Source organism: Lagenorhynchus albirostris, chromosome 9, assembly GCF_949774975.1.
Source record: "Lagenorhynchus albirostris chromosome 9, mLagAlb1.1, whole genome shotgun sequence".
In the NCBI taxonomy this organism is placed as follows: Eukaryota; Metazoa; Chordata; class Mammalia; order Artiodactyla; family Delphinidae; genus Lagenorhynchus; species Lagenorhynchus albirostris.
The window spans coordinates 103,457,897-103,479,715 of NC_083103.1; the positions used below are offsets into that span (position 1 = coordinate 103,457,897).

The following is a 21,819-nucleotide window of genomic DNA, read 5'->3' on the forward strand; positions in this document are numbered from 1 at the left end:
TCAAGAGCTACGAAGTTGTGCAAAAATTATCCAGGAATTCTGACTGTCCAAGGAGATAAGGGGACTTTATGAAGGTTTGAAGCAGGACCACTGGCCCTTTGGGGGATTTTCTGTTTGACTGATTTTAATTTAGGGCTTTGAGCCATCAGCACCACCTAGAAAAACATTCTGTTTGATTAAAGGCTAGCTGTGGAGTAAACTTCTCTTAAAAGGCACAGTTGGCACACGGGGTTGACGATCCCTCTTAGCTTAAAGAAAGAGTGGAGGAAAACAAATGGTACCTGTCTGAGTCTGTCCAGAAGGTACAGCCTTACTCTGACTGCGTGAGGCAGGCTCCTCCTTCCCTGGCGGGTCTGCGTCTGCAGCAGCCACCTGGTCCAGGGGCTGGGCTTCAGACTCACACCCTTCCTGGGCCTCTCTCTCGTTTGCTTTTATCTTTACTACCTGGGTGGGGGATCTATTTATGACATCACTTTCTTCGCCACTTTTGTTCCAAGCTGGAGAAGGTGCGTTCTGGGCTGCTGTGTTTGCGACGGTACCGATGACTTCCGACACCCGAGCGGGAAGGGTCACTGAAATTGGCTCAGATATGTTCAGAGAGGGGGATTTGCTTAATTTCCGTCCAATCTTTGGAGAGAAAGCATAGACGACCTTTTCAGTGAACGAGGCTGGCTTAGATGATTTCTCTTCAGTTGGGCTCAAGTCCAGGGTAAAGAATGGACTCAGTTTCTCCTGAAGAGGTGAGACAGGTTCAGAACTTGCAGTGCTTCCTGGAGTCTGAGACTGGCTACCACCTGCTTCTGTGTCCTTTCTGTTGGTACCCTGTTTATCCTTGGAGTATCCCAATGAGTCTAAAAAGGAAGCCCCGCTCTCCAGACATTCTGATTCGGCCTTAGGAGGACTGCACTGAAATGACATCGGATCAAAATCCAGGCTGGCTACCCCGATGTCTGGTGGGCTCAGATCAACATCCTCAGCTGACTGAGGAGACACGAGAGCCGGAATGTGCAGCAGCCCTACTTCCTCCTCACTCCCATTGTTGTGAGGCAGATTATCGTAGGAATTACAGCGGTTCCCCAGCATCTCTCCATTAAAAGAGGCACTCAGGGCATCACTGCTAGATCTGGGTCTTCTGGGTCGGAACAGCTTGGAATCACCTGGTAAAAATGGACACAATATCAGAGTATGAATGTCATAGGATACACGGTGCCGTGAGAAATCATCTACTCAGTACAGCAGAAACATACCATATAGAGTAAGAAAACATAATTGTCTCTTGGGGCACACAGATGGAACTCCCAAAGCAAATGCTAAGTAACAAACACATTTGATACAATCAGAGGAAGAATGCATTTGATGGTTTCAATAGGAAAAAGGACTCAAAACTCTTAGATTCTATTACTAGCCCAACACTGACTCTTGTGACTTTGCCCAAGTTTTTCATTTCTTTTTGTCTGATTTTATCACTGACCTCACACATGATTTGTGAGGTAGAACTAACCACTTTAAATGGTACTTTGGATACACAACAGCAAAAAGGGTTTTCTGTTTGTTTTTCTGAGGAAAAATCCTCATACCCAAATTACTACAAAATTGAACTTCTCAAAAAAAAAAGTGTTTACATATATTTAGTAAAGGATTCCTTTCAAATACTTAAAAATAATTTTTTTTTCTTTAACAAGAACAGGCTTTAAGTTTCTCAAGGAGAGGCCTTAAGAGTAGTAGAGTATTACCTGATTTTATGATACTTCTAAACGTCTAACTGGTAAAAGAAGTCCTCTATCTCGTTATTCTATTCCAATGATCAGAATTGCCATAGTGAAAATGTACTATAAAGAGGCACTGTCTTAACACAAACACATCCACTAATGTGTTGACCACTTATAAAATTAATCCCTACTCAAATATTATTTGCTGCTTAATACAAGCGCCTACCCAGCCCACTGCATTGTTTTTGTGAACCATTCTCTTGACTTCAGTGAAATGGAAAATCTTGGAAAACCAGTAAGATGTCAGACACCCAACTGAAGTGAAATGCGAGGATTTGTTGAATCGCAAGCAGAGCCATTGGTCAATGAGGACCTGGCAGTTAGAAGTTATAAATGAGGATGAGAAAGTTGACCAGAAGGAAGACACCCCAGGAAACGTCAAAAGAGCACAATTTCAATACCAATGGATTAAGAAAAGTCCGTGGGAAATCAATGCAGCTCTTGATTATTTTTGCAACAAGTGCCTTTTTTTTATCATACTGCTGCACAAGCCAAACACGACGTGGAGGATGTCCTATTTGCTAAACTACATGGTTTTGTCAAAAAAGTTCTACCTCCCTCCAAGTCAACATGGAAGTAATCTTTGTTCATTCTAAAAATTAGTACAGAGTTGCAACTATAACCCGACTTATCCTAAACGGAAGCTAAAAAGTTATTTTCAAAAGTTTTAAGTTTTGTTCTTCAAGTTGCAATCAAATCTTTTTGTACTATTTACCATAAAATTTTGGTCCCCATTTTAGGCAGGTTCACTTTAAGTTGCCTTCTCCTGGTACTAATCATCCTCAGATAATGAGGGCTGCCTCTAACCAAAGTGATGTATGAGATTTAACCTCAGGTTAAATTTGCGAGACAAAAGACTACTGGTCTAAACATCAAAACTGCTTAATTTTACACTTTGTAACAAACATTGTGCTCTCATTGTGAAATTTAAAGAAATACTATTAACACCATTTTCCACTGGGCCTTAATAAATATAAATGGTTAACTTAAAACACTCACCTATTTTTATGTAAATTGAATAGCAATCATGTCAAAAATGAAGAAATTAAAGACTGTTACCATATTAAAACATCAATGGACAACGCTAAATATCAATAGATACTAGTATTTTTAGGAAATCATAGTCTATAGCCTATTTATTAAGCATGTATTTATAAAATATACTTAATTGTGTGTCCTTTTATGAAATATATTCTAGAATAAAAGAACTGATGCTTTAGTCTTACCATCGGCTGCGTGGAGAGAAGAGAGAGACTCCTCACTCTTAGCTGAGCGCAAGGTCCCTTCTGCCCTGCCACCTGAAGAGTCGAAACCAAACAGTGTCAGACTTTATTCACCGTTACATATGTACTGAAAGGGAACAGTGCTTTTCTGTGCATATATTTAACTTCCAAGAGTAATTATATTTTTGCAACCATATTCAATTTTGCATTGTATTTTATAATGTGTTGTACTGTTCTCAAGTGGTTTCCTATGAGAAAAATCTTTTCTAAAGGATTATGAACTTGAGAATAGAGATGAGTTTTAAAACTTGCTTTTATATTTCCTAAAGATCAGTATGTCTTGAGATGATCTCATACTGTTGCAGTGAAAATAGAAATGAGACTTTTCTGATAAACAAGAAAAATAAGCAACAATGAACAGGCTGGGGAAACAGCATAAACAGCCCTGAAAGAGTTAAGCAATCCTGGTTATTCTTTAGCTGTTACTACTAACAAATACTTGTAGCTAGACTTGTCCTTCACAAAGCTAATTTACTCTCTGATTCCATATGAATTGTACCCTGCACCTGGCATTTACTCTCTGCTGCATTCTCTTGTAGCAAATCACCCCTTGTAGCTGTTTACATTTCAGAAAGAAGGTCGCCGGCTGATAACCCAGAGACGAAGGGACCCAATTAACAGGCTGCCTGACGCCAGCAGTGACTGGTTTAAAATACTGGAAGAAGAAGAAGGCAAGACCTTCACCACTTTGATCCTATCACTTATCCTTGGGAGTTCCACCTATAAGAACCCCTGTAATTCCCCAGGACAGGGGGGCACAGCTCTTGAGGCACTAGCCTGCTGTGTCTTCCCTTCTGCCTGGCAGAAAAATAAAGCCATCTCTCTCTTCCTCCAAAATCTCTGTCTCCATATTTCTGTTCGGCATCGGTGCACAGGGAAGCCGATATTTCAGCAACAAAGCTGGATTTAGGGTGAGCCCTAAATCCAATGACTGGTATCCTTTTAAGAAGAAAAGATGCAGAGAGACAGAGCAAAAGCCACGTGAAGATGGAGGCAGGACTGGAGTGGAACCACCGCAAGCCAAGGAATACCAGGTGTCCCCAGAAGCTGGAAGAGGCCAGGAAGGATTCTTTGGATCCTTCAGAGGGAACATGGCCCTGCTGACACCTTGATTTCAGTTTTTAGCCTCCAGAACTGTGAGGAAACAAATTCCTGTTGTTTTTATCCACTCAATATGTGGCAATTTGTTAGGGCAGCCCTAGGAAACTAACACAGGTCACTAATTAATTACACATGTTGAATCTTATTTGTTAAACATCCTCAGCCTCTTTCAGCCTCTTGGCAGTGCTCAAGGCTGCTGACACTTCCTTGTAAGCCCTTCCTCCCTGACTTCCGCTGCTGGCGCCCAGCTCCTGTTCCCTGCCTAGGCACCGTTTGTTCTCACTCTCCTTTCATGACAGCTCTGCCTTCTCCACCCTCTAAACACTGCTTTTCTCCAGGACTCAGGCCCCAACTCGCTTCCCTCACTCAACGGGCTCTCCTTCGGCCATAGAATACATCCCTAGGGTTTTCACCCTTGGTTTGCTCATGACTTTCAAATCTGCATTTCTAGTTAGATTAAACCCCTTTATTGAATGCCAGATCCATACTATTAATCACCTCTTGGGCAGGTCCAACTCACTATGTCCAAAATTAACACATTATTTTTCTTCCCCAACCTACTGTTCCCTACAGGCATAATGGCACCACCAACTCCCTTACCATTTAGTCAAAACCTGAAAATTATCTTTCTCGTTTTTCACCACCATTTGGTCACCCACCCTGTAGATTCAGCTTCCTGAACACTTCTCCGATCTATTTCCCACTCCCATGGCCACTGCTTATTCCAGACACTCATCGTTTCTTGCCTGCACAATTGTGTCTCCTGATTTACTGTCCAGCCTCCAGGTCTTGTCCTCTTCCCATATATTCCCTATGCTGTTGCCAAAGTCATCTTTCTTAAACCCAAACCCGATCATGTTATATACTGAAGGTGTAAGAGGGAAGAGACAAACCGGGACTACATGTTGGATCTGTTTCTTTCACTTTAACCTTTGCTCTCCGCTACTTTGGTTCACTAAAAGGATACTGTCTATACGTAATGGCCTGCCTCGGGGAACCCTGCTCCTCTGCCTGAAGGTTAAACCAAAGTGCCTTTGTTCGGGGAAACATCCGGACCCTGTCCACCTGGGGATGGCTGCAAGAAAGAAGAAATTAATACGTCCCCTCCCCGAGGCTGGCCATTCCAGGTGATACATGCAAAACTTACGGCCTTTTTACTTTACTTCCTCATCTCCTCCCCCTCTCTGTGCTATACATAAAAGAAGCTGGCATCCAAACCCCCGATGAGATGGTTATTTTGAGACTTTAGTCTGCCATCTTCTCGGTCTGCGGCCATATTCCTTGCCTCAATACCTCGTCTCTGATTTACTGGCCCGCTGTCATGCAGCAAGCAGAGGGAGCTTGGACTCCATAACAAAGCCATTCAATGACAACGCCCCCCCCCCCACAAGGAATGCAGGACAAAACCAAAACTCCAGCAAGCTTCCCGGGCCCCTAAGAACTGGAACATCTTTGTGTACCATCACACCAGCCACGTTCGTCATGGCTCCCTGTTCCACACACCAGCACGCACTCTGCTCCCACTTCCTGAAATACCTTTCTCAGTCCCTTGTTGATCAGGTGAATCCCTACTTATCCTTCAGAACCCAAGTCAAGGTTCTCTTTCCTCTCCCCCCATGAACTGACAATTCTTGCCATAAATACCTCACATAAGCCTCTATTTCAATAGCTATGATTCTGCATGAAATTTATTTTCTTACATATGATGTCCCACATAAGACATGGAAGGCAGGGGTGGTGTCTTAATTTTCTTTCTATCTGCAGAAGCTGCTATCAAAATATCTAGCACATGCTTAGTACATGATTGCAAACTGAATGAACGATGAATTAAATGAACTGAATGTTGTATTTCTAACATTACCCAAGAAGTAAGCACTACTTTGCTTCCTAGATTCAGAACCTGTTAATATCAGTAGATTTAAATGATTTTTAAAAGGGCAGTACTTTCAACAACACAGCAATAGATTTATTTTTCCAATAAGATACTCTCATCAATGAATCATCTGGTAAAAAGATACCTTCTTTGGTTATAAGACTTATAAACTCTTAGAGGCATGTTGAAATATGATTTTGTCATTTTTAAAATCTACAAATATGTAGACTAGTAAGTTTAAATACCACAGCAGTTATTTTTTATTACCAACAATATACAAACTATGTTACAAATATATTGTGAATTTTTAAACACATTTACACTACATATTATCTGTATAGTTTCCAAAGGAATTGGGAACTTCTACACACTTATATATAATATGTATTTGGGGATAAAACACTGGTAAAAGAAGACAATTCACGTGTAACAACACAACTAGGACGCATCCTGTTGAAGCCTGTTATAACAATGTGGTGAGTCTGTGTCTGAGTTAGAGAAGAACCGCATGACAGGCTGGGAAGCGTGGCCCTGCAGGCAAACTGCTCCCACAGCGCAGAGAGAAGGGAAGGTGTGACGCACTGACCTTTCAGAGCCATGGCTTTCATCTCTGAAGGCTCACTCTCATTACGCTGCAACTTTCGTTTAGAAACAGATGATGATTTCCCCAGGTTGAAAAAGGAACGCCAGCTGCCCACAGGAGACTTTTTCATTTTATTTTGAGGCCTCCTCCTATGAGAGAAAATAATCTGTATAAAGATACCCAAGGGGCTACCTTTACTTATGGACAATGAATAAATGATGGAAAGAACCAAGCAGCCTGGAGAGGCCCAGCTGACACAGTAAACCTCCACCTTCCACAGAGCTCACTCCACTCAGTGTGGCTGAGCTGTGCAGCTAAATAAAGCAGGAAATGAAAATTAAATCTATGAATTTTAATAGTAGTAACTAGTTTCACAAAGATACCTTTTATACAGATTTTCATATTTGGATCTAAGCTCACAATCTATGAAATAAGTGAGAATAAGACATATTTGGGAATAGAAAATATTAAAACTCCAAAAATAAAATAGAGTTGAAGAAAATGATTTTAGCTGTGAGGAAAGAGAATTAAGCCAAAAAAGAAGAAAAGTATTAAGAAAAATAACTAACATATATTGAATGCCAGGCACTGTGCTAACTGTATATGTAGTATCTCATTTAAGTTGTATAAAACCATATGAGGTAGGTATTATTATTCTCATTTTACAACTGAGGAAATTATGACACTAAGAAGTTGAAGTGACTTCCTTAATGTTGTAAAACTAGTAAATAATGCAGTTAGAGTTGGAACCCAGGTCTATCTGTATCCCAACATCGGCACTCTTGATTACTATTCTATAAAGAGGTTTTTGAGAAAATTACAGAGGTATCATGTAAATTCAAGAAACTGAAGATAAACTTAGAATGACAAAGATGTTCTAACTTACTATTGTCAGGACATTTTAATCAAGGAAAATGAAAGGAATTTAGAGAAGTATACTGACATGCGGAAATAAGTTCTCAACTTTCATTAGTACTATCCAAATTCACGGAGTTGAAGTTCTCACATTCCTATGTAATAGCCAAAGCAGTAACCCGAGGTCAAAATTAACTCACATACATTAGTCTTCCCACAGTAACTTAGTAAAGAAGATATAAAAACCGTGTTATTACCATTTCTTTAGAGAAACAGAGAATAGGAGCTGGAAAGGACACTGAGAGAGTGAACAGCAGCAGTTCTCAAACTTTGTCACACATCAGAACCACCTGGAAGGTCTGATAAAAGACTGACTGCGGGACCCCAGCCCAGAGTTCTGGTGCAGTGGGTCTGGGGTTGGGGCTGGCCAAGAATGATCCGCCAGTCGGGAGATGCACTGTGAGGAGCACCGGTCTACTGTGAACTCAGTGGGAACCCATGTCACGCCATCATCCATTCACTGTTTTTTGAATAAGCTGTCGCAATGTTTATTTCTAAACAGATTTCTCAACAACATATTTCAGAGAGAAAATGACACCCTACATAGAGGAAATGTATCATTTTCCTAACAATATTCCCTGTACAGCAGACTTTCCTCTCCTTTCCAACCATGACATGATGTTGTAATGCTTTTCGAGAATCATTCACATCAGTCCCTATGAGGTAACATCCGGAGTCGAAGCAACAGGTTTTTCTGGGACTGGCACAGAATCAATATAGTAATACTAAAATGCAGAAGTAAAAGAAAAGAAAATTACAAATAGCCATGAAATGCACATTTTTGAGGAGGACTAAATGAATTTTACCTTTCAGGTGGGAACTCAATTATGGTGTGAAATTTTCCCTGAAGTGCAGCAGGTCCTTCTCCTACTTCGATATATTTGTTTTCAGTCACAATTGGAGAATTGACCTGAGCCTGTGTTCGTGCCTGGGCCTCCTCCAGTGTCAGCAGTTTGGTGGATGGAGATGAAACCAGCAGGGACTTGGGTCTTGATAGAGAAGCTTTGGAAAGAAAAAAAAGCAATGAAGAGAGTCAAACTTCATGACACGGGGGGGAAAAGATATAAATATCTGTGGGTGTATATAACAATCTGCTTATCTGTCCATCCATCTATCTCCCTTTCTGTGTTGTTTTATATTTTCTTCATTAAGTTTTTTAAATGGTAAAAGTAATAGAGCCTTATATTAAGTGAGGAATAGAAGATTACACACCAGGTTATTAACAGTGATAGATATAAATATGAAATTCCTTAAGTAATTTAACTATTTTCTTTTCTTAAAAGATTCTAGGCAAGGCCTAGTATCATTCATGTATTTTTAGTTTTGGAAGGAATTTTACTTCTGCTGCTCTACATTACACCTTTATATACATCAATAATAGGTGACATGATACATTTTTTATGGGCCCTGAACTTAGATCATGATAGGTCTAATACTTAGTAATCACTGAAAACATACAAAATAACTGTTATATTGTGCATTTTGGGGAACAGATATAAATTAGCTGCTTTCTACTAAGACAGATTTATTAAATTGAGATAAGAAATGCAGTTTCCCAATCTGGTAGAGGTTTTAACACATGTTCCTGGTAGTGAACAACATCTGTTAGAGCCATACCTGCCCCTTCCTGAATGACCGCGCTGATCTTCCCACTGAAAAGGACGTCAACGTGATTGAGGATGAACTCAACAACCACAGACTGAATTCTCACTTCCATGAAAGCTGCTGTCCCACTGAAGCAGGCCGATTCTATCTGTTTTGATCTGTGGGGTAAACAACATTACCATCACAGGGTCCCCAAAACAGCAGTCTTAAAGAGCATTATTTTTTGCTTTATGTGTAAATCACAGACAAACCACAGGAAGAAAGCATACTTTTACAGTGCCTTGGCTAAACCCCGACTGCCTGTTTTAGGAAGATGCTCATAAAAACAACATATTAGTTTTACTTTTAAAAATTATCCTTGGACTTCCTTGGTGGCACAGTGGTTAAGAATCCGCCTGGCAATGTAGGGTACACGGGTTCAAGCCCTGGTCCAGGAAGATTCCACATGCCGCGGAGCAACTAAGCCCACGTGCCACAACTACTGAGCCTGCACTCTAGAGCCTTCGAGCCACAACTACTGAGCCCACACGCCTAGAGCCCGTGCTCCACGAGAGAAGCCACCGCAATGAGAAGGCTGTGCACCGCAACCAAGAGTAGCCCCCCGCTCACCACAACTAGAGAAAGCCCGCGCGCAGCAACGAAGACCCAATGCAGTCAAAAATACATAAAATAAATAAATAAATAAATAAATAAATAAAAATTATCCTTAAGGAACACTGATGAATTACTTTTATTTAAAGTCACTCTGCTTCTACTTCAGGTCATAAGTCAAATGCAACTTACCTTAGCAGGTTTGGAGCCCAAACAATTGCTAGGTTTTTTGCATGCATATTTGTGATGGAACAATAGTCAGCTAGAAGAGACAAGTGTCTCATTAGGAACTCCAGCGTTCTGGAAAATGAAATACAACATATTAACAAAAAGAAACACCAGGTATCAGTATACAGCATAAAAGCTCCACTAATTAACTTGTAAGTTTTCAGTGGCAAAATGGAAAAAGAAACCATAAAAACCCCAGCAAATTTTTTTGCTGCCTATTACGTTCGAATATTATTACTACTACAGAGCTGTCAGAATATTACGGACTCTACATTTTATATATGATAATTACATCTACAGAATACTAAGGAAAAAAGTCTAAGGCAGATGCAGTAAGAAATGAAAGTTTCTGAGAGAACTGGCTCAGAAAACGAAACAGCCTCAGTTTTAAAGAAATCTTTAGGAATATTTGCTCCTGCCTGTTAGAAATTTAGTTTCAGGGACACCAGTGAAGTGAATCCTCCACAAAATTTAGTTTCTAGACAAATACTATCAAGAAGTTATGCTATTCTACTTGCAGCAGACATGCTAACAGGAAAGAATTCAAACTTTTCCTCTGTAAAAGAAAACATTTCACAAGTCTAAAAAGAGTTAAAAGAAAAATTCCAGTAGGTACCCAAGAGGGAAAATATTTGAACAAATAACATGCTCTTGGGATAGAAAGCCTACTTCAAATCCTAATATCCTGGTTTATCTTATACATTCTAAGTGTGATTTATTTAAATAATTTTTTATAGAGAGAGAGATTAAACAGTAGGGCAGAGTATTTTGGGAAATAAAGCATGATCAGCTTAAATGTAAGTCAAGTCAGATAAACACAGAGGTATTACCTATCAGCTTACAAAACTATTAAAGACAACGAACAGAAGACAGAAGTTTAAGACTATTATCTGAAACAGAAATTAAATTGTGGTCCACATATAAGGCTTCAAGATTCAGATGAGCCTGACATGAATTTGAGAAAACAGCTCAAGGCACTGTTCAAGAAGCCTCTACAGGGACTCTCACCAGATTCTCACAACAGACCCCACAAGCACAGTGTTACCATCCCCCATTTTATGGGTGAGAGAGCCAATGTTGGCCCAGGTTACAGAGACAAGCGGTGCTGGTATCAAATCCAGGTCAGCCTGGCTCCAAAGTCTGTGCTCGTCAACAGCATTGAGTATCTACTCTAGCTGGAAAAAAAAGGGGTAATTTTTGGTCCCTCTTCTGTACAAGTTAAATAAGGAAAGACACACAGAAGTGAGGCTGGCCTGGAGACAATGTAGAGACAGGAAGCTTGAGAAATGTATTTAGAACACAATGTAAAATTTTATTATTTGGAGTCGGTGGAGTAGAAGAAGGAAGGTAAAGATGAAAGCACTTCAGAAATGTATTTTAAAAGAAATGCAAATTAAAACAAAAGACACCATTTTATTCACACACCTAATTGTAAAGATTTACATCTAACTGTAAACCTTTACATCTAATTGTAAAGATTTTTTAAAACCTAAGGGGGAATTTTAGTCAGAGTGCCATGAAATGAGCATTTCGTATTTAGCAGAGTATAAACTGCATATACCTTTATGGAATACAAGTTGAAAACTGCTTTATGTTGGGAAGAAACTTTTAAGATCTTTTGATTTCCAAGAATTCCTAGATTTTTATCCAAAAAAATAACCTTGATTCCCCAAAAGATTCAGGTAAATGGATGGTCCTCATAGCAGTGTTCAAAATTGGAGAAAAACTCCCACCATACAAACAGATTAAATAGGCAAATTAGGGGAAAGGTTTATATAACATATGGCTCATTCACATGAAAGAAGGTAAGCTTATAAGAATCATGTTTTTCAAGAACATGAAGAATCATGTTTTTCAAGAATTATTAAGAATCATGTTTTTCAAGAACAATTAAGGAATTAGAAAATGTGAATGTTAAAATCTTAGAAAGTCTGAATCAAAAGAGATATATGAAGTACAAGATACACAACTTACATAGAAGAAACTAGAATATAAAAAACACATTACATAGGAGATAGATGCCAAGGAGGAAATATGTATACAGTGAGTAATATGTATGAAACAGGTGGGCATTATGGTAGGTAATATAATGCACATCAGGAGAGAAGAGGATAATATTAGGATATACGTATTCCATATACATAGACATATATCAGCAATCTATAAAATATATAGTGTACAAAATAAGTAAAATGCATATGCAATATATAACTGCACATTTACTATGTGCTAGGTTTCTATTCTGAGAATACAGTGATAAGACAGGATTCGTGACCTCAGGGAGCTTAAACTTTAGAGGGGTTATATCTAGAATAGGCAATACAGTAAATATAAAAAACATATAGAAGGATATTTGTACAATATATAATATATAGCAGGAAAGGTACATAATGTTCAAGAGGGAAGATTAAATAGACAGCAAGGGAGCTATACATGTAATTTCCTGGGGAAATACCTACATATTATTAAGAAATATCTATATAATAAAGAAGAATATATACTTTGGTAGAAGAAATATAAATAATAGTAGAGTAGATAAGCATAATATAGTAAAAAAGTTATATGTATCAATATAGTAGGAAATATATATGTATGTGTGTGAGCATATTTATATATATATATATGCACACACACATTTATGTTTCTGTGTACGTGTTTGTAGAGATAAAATACACAACAAAGTAAAAACATAAAGATACACAGCAGACAATAACAATGATAATAATAATGGTTATTAACTCATATAAATAGTAATTATTTAACAGGCCTTGTTCTGAGTGCTTTCCTTTTAATATTCGTAACAATCCTATGAGAAAAGTACTATTATCTCTCTCTTACAAACAAGGAAACTGAGCCCAGAGAGGCAAAGGAACTTGCCCAAGGTCACAAGGTCAGACAGCTAACACAGACCATTGGCTCCAGAAGCCCTACACTATAATTTCTATAATATATAGAAATTATATATAATAGGTGATATAAATGTACTACACTGCAGGGGATAAATATATAAGGAATATAAATAAAACAAACTGTACTTCACTAAATGAGAAATATATACATATATATGTATATAATATACACATGTATGTATACATATGATATATACATACATACTCTTTCTCTCTCTATATACACACATATATACTCTCTCTCTGTACGATATATGATAGGGTTTCTTCCTACTCTTCTTACTGATGTTCTCTTAATTCACCCACAAGATTAACCAATAACACTCTCAATTCCCTCTGTAAAACGTACTGATGATTAACGTCCAAGGCACAATAAGTTTCTTTGGCTAACATACTGAATACTTTGACTAATATCATTTGAATTATAAGCTTACCTAAAGCCAATGTTAAGTATTTCTATGACTGTTTATGCAAGGTTATTTTAATTCATAGTTAAGTTAAATGCCATCAACATTTATAAAACAAAATTTTAGAAAGATTTCTATGAAACCTCAGTGGAATGCTCTGCAAAGTCTTGATAAAGATGAGCCGCTGAATGAGGAAGAAACAAGTACCGTGATGAGCAGAGAACAATTTAAAACAAAACAAAACCTGTAATTATCAATAATATTCTCACAGAGGGAAGAGATATATCCATGAAATAAGAATAGAAGAGGATGCTATAAAGGAGAAACATTCAGAGACACAAGAAAGAGAGGGAGGAAGGGAAGGCGGGCAGTTAGTTCTCAGAAGTAATTTTTTTTTTTAATCATGAGATGGACTGGAGGAAACCCATATGTGGAAACTGACAAAGACAAGGTGAGAAACTAAAAGAGCTAGTTCAAGAGTTAAAACAATTCCAGAAAGAGAGTAAAGAAAAGGGATGAGGTTTACATTGCAATGAGAACCATCAAGGAAATAATATAAGAAAATGTCTCAGAAGTTTCCAAAAAAGCCCAGTGAGTGCCCAGAGCAAAGAATGAAAAAGAACCCACTCCAAGATGAGTCACTAAGGAAATGGACCACGAGGTATGTTCTAAATTTAAAGATATCCAGAAAGGATATACACAATACAAAACAGATCATATAAAAAAGTAGCACTCTCGTATCAGACTTTGCTGCAGCATTTTTGCTTAGATGCCAATAGTGTAATACCATCAAAATTATGGGAAAATACTATTTACAGACTAAAATTCTATAGCCAACTATCAGTCAAATATTGAGGAGAATAAGAGCATCTTCATATCAAAGTCTCAAAACATTTACCTCCCATACACCTTTTCTCACAGAGCTACTGAAGATGTACACTAGGAAAGCAGGGAGTAAAACATGGAAGGTGACAGCCAGAGATCCAGAAGAGAAGGGATCTAACTCGTGAAGAAAGTGATGGAGGGAATTTCCAGGAGGAAGGTGAAGGGCTGGAGCTGCGTGGAGATCCAGGGAGCAATCAACCCAGACAGAGCAGTGGGACAGAAGGCACCAGGAGGGTGTTTTCATGGAGAAAAACTTCTTTTAAAAGGTTGCTTGATGTGTTTAAATACAACTAAGAGAACATCCACAGTTCTGTGAGAGAGACAGGGGACAGACTAACAATAAACAGATACTCAGCAAACCAAAAACAGGCCATCACTCCAAGAAAACACACAGTTATCCCAAAAGGGAAATAAAATCCTAGTATACTATCAGACACAGCTGTGAATAACAGTTAAGTAGTTACAACAACGTAGAAAATAAACTCTGGCTTCACACCAAATGCTGATACAACCAGACTAGGAAGAGGAGAGAAGGGGCCGTGTGTTTGTGTGCTGTTGGGGATGGGGAGTTACAGCTACACCCTCATTTACCACAAAATGAAGGCAAATAATTATACCTAAAAATGAAAAATCAGGAAATAAAAACATAAGCATGCTATTTAGAAACAGAGGAGTAAACTCTAGAAGTAAGAGTTGAGAATAATAACTTCTGGGTAAGAGAAATTAGAACGGGGAGAGGAGACTGCTGCTTGCTTATTTATTTATTTATTTATTTATTTATTTTTGGCTGCATTGGGTCTTCGTTGCTGTGCATGGGCTTTCTCTAGTTGCGGCGAGCGGGAGCTACTCTTTGTCGCAGTGCGTGGGCTCCTCATTGCAGTGGCTTCTCTTGTGGAGCACGGGCTCTACGTGTGCAGGCTTCAGTAGTTGTGGCATAAGGGCTCAGTAGTTGTAGCTTGCAGGCTCTAGAGCGCAGGCTCAGTAGTTGTGGTGCACGGGCTTAGTTGCTCCGTGGCATGTGGGATCTTCCCAGACCAGGGCTCGAACCCGTGTCCCCTGCATTGGCAGGTGGATTCTTAACCACTGCACCATCAGGAAAGCCCCAGGACTGCTGGTTTTTTGCTGCCAGCTTTGCATAAGCGTTTGACTTTTTAAAACTATGTACATAAGTTATATTGACCATTTTAATTTAGAGAGAAAAGATATTCACGTAGTACCTCATGTAAAACTATAAAGAAGCCTCGGCTTAAATCTAATCATCTGTCTTTCTATGCTTTATACTAAAAAAAATATTAAAGGCCAGACTCATTCACACATTTGATCTCATTACATTAAAAGGCATCCTCTTCAGAAGGCATTGTTAGTATTTTCACATATATGGAGATTGATGCTTGGAGAGGCCACACAGCTAATAAGTGATGAAGCTGGAAATTCAAACTTCGGTCTATCTACGAAAGCCAATATTCTCAACCTATTGCGCTAGGTTCCTTTTTCCGGTAAGTTAAAGAAATTCCTGATCCCCCTTAAAACTATTTTTTAATAACTGTGTGTTGATCAGATTTGTCTTCTCAACCTTCTTGTAAAGGGCTAAACACCTAAATTTCTTAAGCTTGCTTCACAAAAGTTCTTTTGAGGTTTTTTTTCACTCTTCAGTGGGTCCTTAAGACCCCCTCAAAGTTCTCACATTCCTCCTAAGACAGGCCACAGTAACAGGACAAGCCAATGCTGAGTTACCTCCTGACTCGACCGCCAGGCATTTACAGCTACAGAGTTGACTAGAAAAGGTGTTGATTTTTAATGTTGATTGAAAATTTTCATGTTGATTTAGTGCCAAATTTAGTGCCAATTAAAAAAATATATATATGAACAATGTCATTTTGAAAAGATCAGCACTAAATTACTTAATTTGTGAATTAAAAAATCTACTGAATTTAATTTCTTGTCAATAACTGAAATTTTAAAATTTTATCTTTTTGCTTCTTTGTACACTATAATCAATCCATAATTTATGCCATTTTCTTTCTCTCACTAAACGGCAGTTATCCTCCATTTTATTCTGTCTTCTCAGACATAGCAAAAGTATTTCTGAGAGTCGAAGCTAACATACAAATTAAATTGGGTTTTAAAAAGCAGCAACGAAAGAGAGGGTTCAAAATGGTGGTGCAGGAAGATCCTGAGCTTACCTCCTCACACGGACACACCAAAGCTATAACTAGATTCCCATAGGATGACTCTCTCCACAAAAGGCCTAAAGGCTGGCAGAACAGCTCTTCTACAGAAAGGACAAAAAAGCGGGGTGGGAAAGCCCCACTGGGATGGAGCGGAGGGGAAAGATGCAGTTATGCCAGTTACCCCCACCCATGGCAGGCGGCCCACAAGTGGGAGGGATATGAAAAACATGGAGCTCCCTCTTCCCTGAGCTCTGACCCCACCTCTGCCAGATCTGGAAGGTGTGAGCAACCCCCTGAATGCCTTGCGTTTCTGAGCCCCAGAGCACTGAAATAATCGGACAGACAGATGTTGTCAGGCTATCACCCCCAGGGCACTGCAGAGACAACAGACACCCCCCCCCCCCGCCCCGCCCCACCAATCTCTCAGCAGCCACTCCTTCAAAACTGGAGGAGACAGCTGTTTCAACTAATACGTAGAAACAAACACAGAGGGTCAGGCAAAACAAAAGGAAAAAGGATTATATTCCAAATGAAAGAGTAAGACAAAACCTCAGAAAAAGACGCTAATGAAACAGAGATAAAGAGTTCAAAGTAATGGTCATAAAGATGCTCATTAAACTCGAGAAAAGAATGGATGAACAGAGAGATCTTCAACAAAGAGAAAAATACAAGAAAGTTCCAAACAGAAGTTACAGAGCTGAAAAATAAAATAATCTAGCGAAAAAATATACTAGAGGGATTCAAGAGCAGACTGGATGAAGCAGAAGGATGGATTAGCGAGCTAGACGACAAAGCAATGGAAATCACCCATATCAAACAGCAAAAAGAAAAAAGGAATTTAAAAAAGTGAAGATTCCTTAAGGGTCATCTTCTGGGTAAACAAGTAAACAGGCACCCAGCACTGTGTCAATATTTTGGATTTATTTTGGATTTAAGCAAAGCAATTCACAATGTATTCACACCTGTGGTCATACACCCACTACCTTCAGCAATTTCTCAGTGTCTCAAAAAACAAACGAACAAACAGGCCCAGTCAACCATCCATTTGTTCATTCATTCATACTTTTGTTAAGTGCCTACTGGATGCCAAGCACTGTGCCAGACCCTGAGAATACAAAGACAAATAAATACAAATGGATGGAAAAACAGAAGTTTAAATAGTTAGAACTCCAAGTAAATTTAAACAGAAACCCCAGAACCCACTTTTACACAACTGACTTCTACTTTTGGCTGGTATTTTACATGTGGTTTACCTGTAGTGTGGAGGGGGGAGCTGCTGGATGACATCATGAATTTTTATCAGCCTTTCTTCATCTGTTGCTGCTGAAACAGCATCCTAGAACAACCATAATGCAAAATGAACTATTAGGCTTTGTTGGTAAAAATGAAAGTTCTTCATTTACAATTCAGTTTCACTTTGAGATTAACTGACTTTACTCTTTGATGCTGAACTATGAGGAAAAACAATGCAGTATTCAAGGAAGTAAACTTTGTTTCCACACTATATAGACACTGAAATCTATTAAAACATAATATTTTTAAAATTTTATGATAACCAGTATCGAGGGTTATAAGATTAGTGGCTCAAAGTCAGAAACCGAAAGAGTGAAAATGTGAAAACAGTGAAGATTGTGGACCAGCTAGCAGTACAGTGTTTTTATTTTCGTTAAAGGATCCCTCTTCCTCATACAACTATCTCATATGACCAAACCAATCTTCACACATTTTGAACAAAACCACAGGAAAACTCCAAACAGAACTTGACCTAAAAGTGACTTGTACTCACAGAAAACTTCTCATACAGCTGGTAGGTGAGCAAAGGGTTTGGGAGCTCTCGGAAATACAGCTTACACAGGGAGCCCACGGAATGGATGTCTTGAACGTAGGGTTCTTTTGTCAGGTCGGGAACATGTTCAGAGTCAAATTCATGGCTAAAAAGATAGATGAGAGACAACAAAACTATTTTTTTGAAAGAAAAGCAAATACGACTTTAAAACAGAAAGGAAAGGTCCAAAGTATTAACCTCTACCTCAGTGAGTTAATATTTTCTTCAAATGACTATATTTCATAGAAGTTATATTTGGGCTTCAGTAGTAATCAAATGTCTGATCATGAAACAAGTGTTTTTCTAAATGGAAATTAAGGGAACAGTTTTAATATTAAAATGGACAGAAATCTCTGAAATGTGTGTGAAAGAGCAGCTCTTACCAGAGATCTGAAAACAGGACTTCTAATTCCTAATGGTTTAAATACCCAATGTTTTGGCAATTCTGAAAACTAGAGTTGAATGGCAGCTGGTCCATGTATGACTATGTGCAGAAATTCCTCAGGTACAAGAAGTACAGTTCAGGAATGCTTTATGGATGAGGGATAAGGAAGCCAGAAACAATATAAAGCAATTCCCAGCCAACACCAAATTTTAAAAGAAAGCAAAATCTGCAGCATTAAAGTGAGTGAAATAAAAATTGTGCTCAGAACACTAAGGCAGATGAAGCTCACTCTGAGGAGGTTAACTAATATTAATCTACAGACATGAGACCCCTTATGAACCTAGAGGATTAATGTATGTGGACAATCTGAATATGAGATCTGCTGCGTCCGAAACTAAAGATTGAAACCTTTTTCAGTAAAAGAATCAATTTGAGGAGGCGGAGTCAAGATGGCGGTGTGGGAAGACGCAGAGTTAGCATCTCCCCACAACTAAGGCACCTGCCGGCTGCTGGTGGGGGACTCTGACCCCAAGAAGACAGGAGGAACCCCCAAGTGAACGAGTAGGACGCAGGGGGACTGAGGCGGGAGGAGAAGTAGAGGCCAGACAGGATCGACGCTCCTGAGGGCGGGGAGATCAGGAGAGGCAGGGGGGAGGGAGCCTCCCAGACCGGAAGAGCAGGAGAGGAGAGGAGTGCAACTGCCTCGCCCACTAATGGCCCTGCCCCCACAGCCCCCAGGGCCTTTTCCAGCCCTCTGGGTCCTAAACATAGGCCCCGCCCACCACCCAAACCTTGCCCTTCCTTAGGCCCTGTCCTCCACAGCCAAGGCCTTTTCTCCCATTTAAACAAATTTTTTTCCTTTTCTCTCCTCCTCTTTTTTCACTATTGTGGTACTGAGGTATCTTCTGGATGTTGATTCATCTATATTTTTATATCCTTTCTAACATATCTGTTAGTTTCCTAATTTTATTTTTTACTTTGTTATTCTGTTTTTTTTTTTTGCCGCCCCACGTGGCTTGTGGGATCTTGGTTCACGAGCCGGGGGTTGGGCCAAAGCTCCTGTGGTGGGAGCTCTGAGTCTGAACCGCTGGACTAACACAGAACCTCAGACCCCAGGGAATATTCATTGGAGTGAGGATTCATGGAGCTCCTCACCTCAGCACCAAGACCCAGCTCTACCCAACAGCCTACAAACTGCTGCTGTACCCAACAGCCTACAAACTTCCATGTTGGAAGCTTCAGGCCAAACAACCAGTAAGGCAGAAATACAAGCCCACTCACGAAAAAATTTTTTTAAAAAAATGAGAAAGCAAAAAAATACATCACAGATGAAGGAGCAAGGTAAAAACCTACAAGACCAAATAAATGAAGAGGAAATAGGCAGTCTACCTGAAAAAGAATTCAGAATAATGATAGTAAAGATGATCCAGAATCTTGGAAATAGAATGGAGGCACGGATTGAGAAAATACAAGAAATGTTTAACAAAGATCTAGAACTAAAGAACAAACAAACAGAGATGAACACCACAATAACTGAAATGAAAAAACACTAGAAGGAATCAATAACAGAATAACTGAGGCAGAAGAACGAATAAGTGAGCTGGAAGACAAAATGGTGGAAATAACTGCTGAGGAGCAGAATAAAGAAAAAAGAATGAAAAGAACTGAAGACAATCTAAGAGACCTCTGGGACAACACTAAACACACCAACATTCAAATTATAGGGGTCCCAGAAGAAAAAGAGAAAAACAAAGGGTCTGAGAAAATATTTGAAGAGATTATAGTTGAAAACTTCCCTAACATGGGAAAGGAAATAGTCACCCAAGTCCAGGAAGCACAGAGAGTCCCATACAGGATAAACCCTAGGAAAAACACACCAAGACACATCTTAATCAAACTAACAAAAATTAAATTCAAAGGAAAAATATTAAAAGCAGCAAAGGAAAAACAAAAAACAACATACGAAGGAACCCCCATAAAGTTATCAGCTGATTTTCAGCAGAAACCCTGCAAGCCAGAAGGGAGTGGCAGGATATACTTAAAGTGATGAAAGAGAAAAACCTACAACCAAGATTACTCTACCCAGCAAGGATCTCATTCAGATTCCATGGAGAAGTCAAAAGCTTTTCAAACAAGCAAAAGCTAAGAGAATTCACACCACCAAACCAGCTTTACAACAAATGCTAAAGGAACTTCTCTAGGCGGGAAACACAAGAGAAGAAAAAGACCCACAAAACAAACCCAAAAACAATTAAGAAAATGGTAACAGGAACATACATATTGAAAATAACCTTGAATGTAAATAGGTTAAATGCCCCAACCCAAAGACACAGACTGGCTGAATGGATACAAAAACAAGACTCATACATATGCTGTCTACAAGAGACCCATTCAGACCTAGGGACACATACAGACTTGAGATAGAGGGGATGGAAAAAGATATTCCATGCAAATGGAAATCAAAAGAAAGCTGGAGTAGCAATTCTCATCTCAGACAAAACAGACTTTAAAATAAAGAATGTTACAAGATATAAGGAAGGACAATACATAATGATCAAAGGATCAATCCAAGAAGAAGATATAACAATTTTAAATGTTTATGCACCCAACATAGGAGCACCTCAATACATAAGGCAAATGCTAACAACCATGGAAGGAGAAATCAACAGTAACACAATAATAGTAGGGGACTTTAACACACCACTTACACCAATAGACAGATCATCCAAACAGAAAATAAATAAGGAAACACAAGCTTTAAATGACACACTAGATCAGAGAGATTTAACTGATATTTATAGAACATTCCATCCAAAAATGGCAGAATACACTTTCTTCTCAAGTGCACACAGAAAGTTCTCCAGGATAGATCACATCTTGGGTCACAAATGAAGCCTCGGAGAATTTAAGAAAACTGAAATCATATCAAGCATCTTTTCCGACCACAGCGCCATGAGATCGGAAATCAATACAGGAAAGAAACTGTAAAACACACAAATACACGGAGGCTAAACACTGTGCTCCTAAATAACCAAGAGATCACTGAAGAAATCAAAGAAGAAATTAAAAAAATACATAGAAACAAATGACAACGAAAACATGCCAACCCAAAACCTATGGGACACAGTGAAAGCAGTTCTAAGAGGGAAGTTTATAGCAATTCAATCTCACCTCAAGAAACAAGAAAAATCTCAAATAAACAATCTAACCCTGCACTTAAAACAACTAGAGAAACAAGAACAAGAAAACCCAAAGTCAGTAGAAGGAAAGAAATCAACAAGATCAGAGC

The 21,819-nt window shown here is 39.0% G+C and overlaps 1 protein-coding gene across 5 annotated transcripts in view; it reads right to left on the reverse strand.

The window, feature by feature from the left end:
• ARHGAP32 (Rho GTPase activating protein 32) overlaps positions 1-21,819 on the reverse strand; it is a 269,873-nt gene that overhangs the window by 10,153 nt on the left and 237,901 nt on the right. For all 5 annotated transcript variants that reach the window (XM_060160761.1, XM_060160760.1, XM_060160759.1 and 2 more), the window contains 8 exons: positions 18,107-18,251; positions 17,574-17,656; positions 9,913-10,020; positions 9,142-9,287; positions 8,331-8,526; positions 6,613-6,758; positions 2,996-3,067; positions 282-1,157 (listed from right to left, as the gene is read on the reverse strand). In XM_060160761.1, coding sequence (XP_060016744.1) covers positions 282-1,157; positions 2,996-3,067; positions 6,613-6,758; positions 8,331-8,526; positions 9,142-9,287; positions 9,913-10,020; positions 17,574-17,656; positions 18,107-18,251 — 1,772 coding nt within the window. The remainder of the gene's footprint in view (positions 1-281; positions 1,158-2,995; positions 3,068-6,612; positions 6,759-8,330; positions 8,527-9,141; positions 9,288-9,912; positions 10,021-17,573; positions 17,657-18,106; positions 18,252-21,819) is intronic.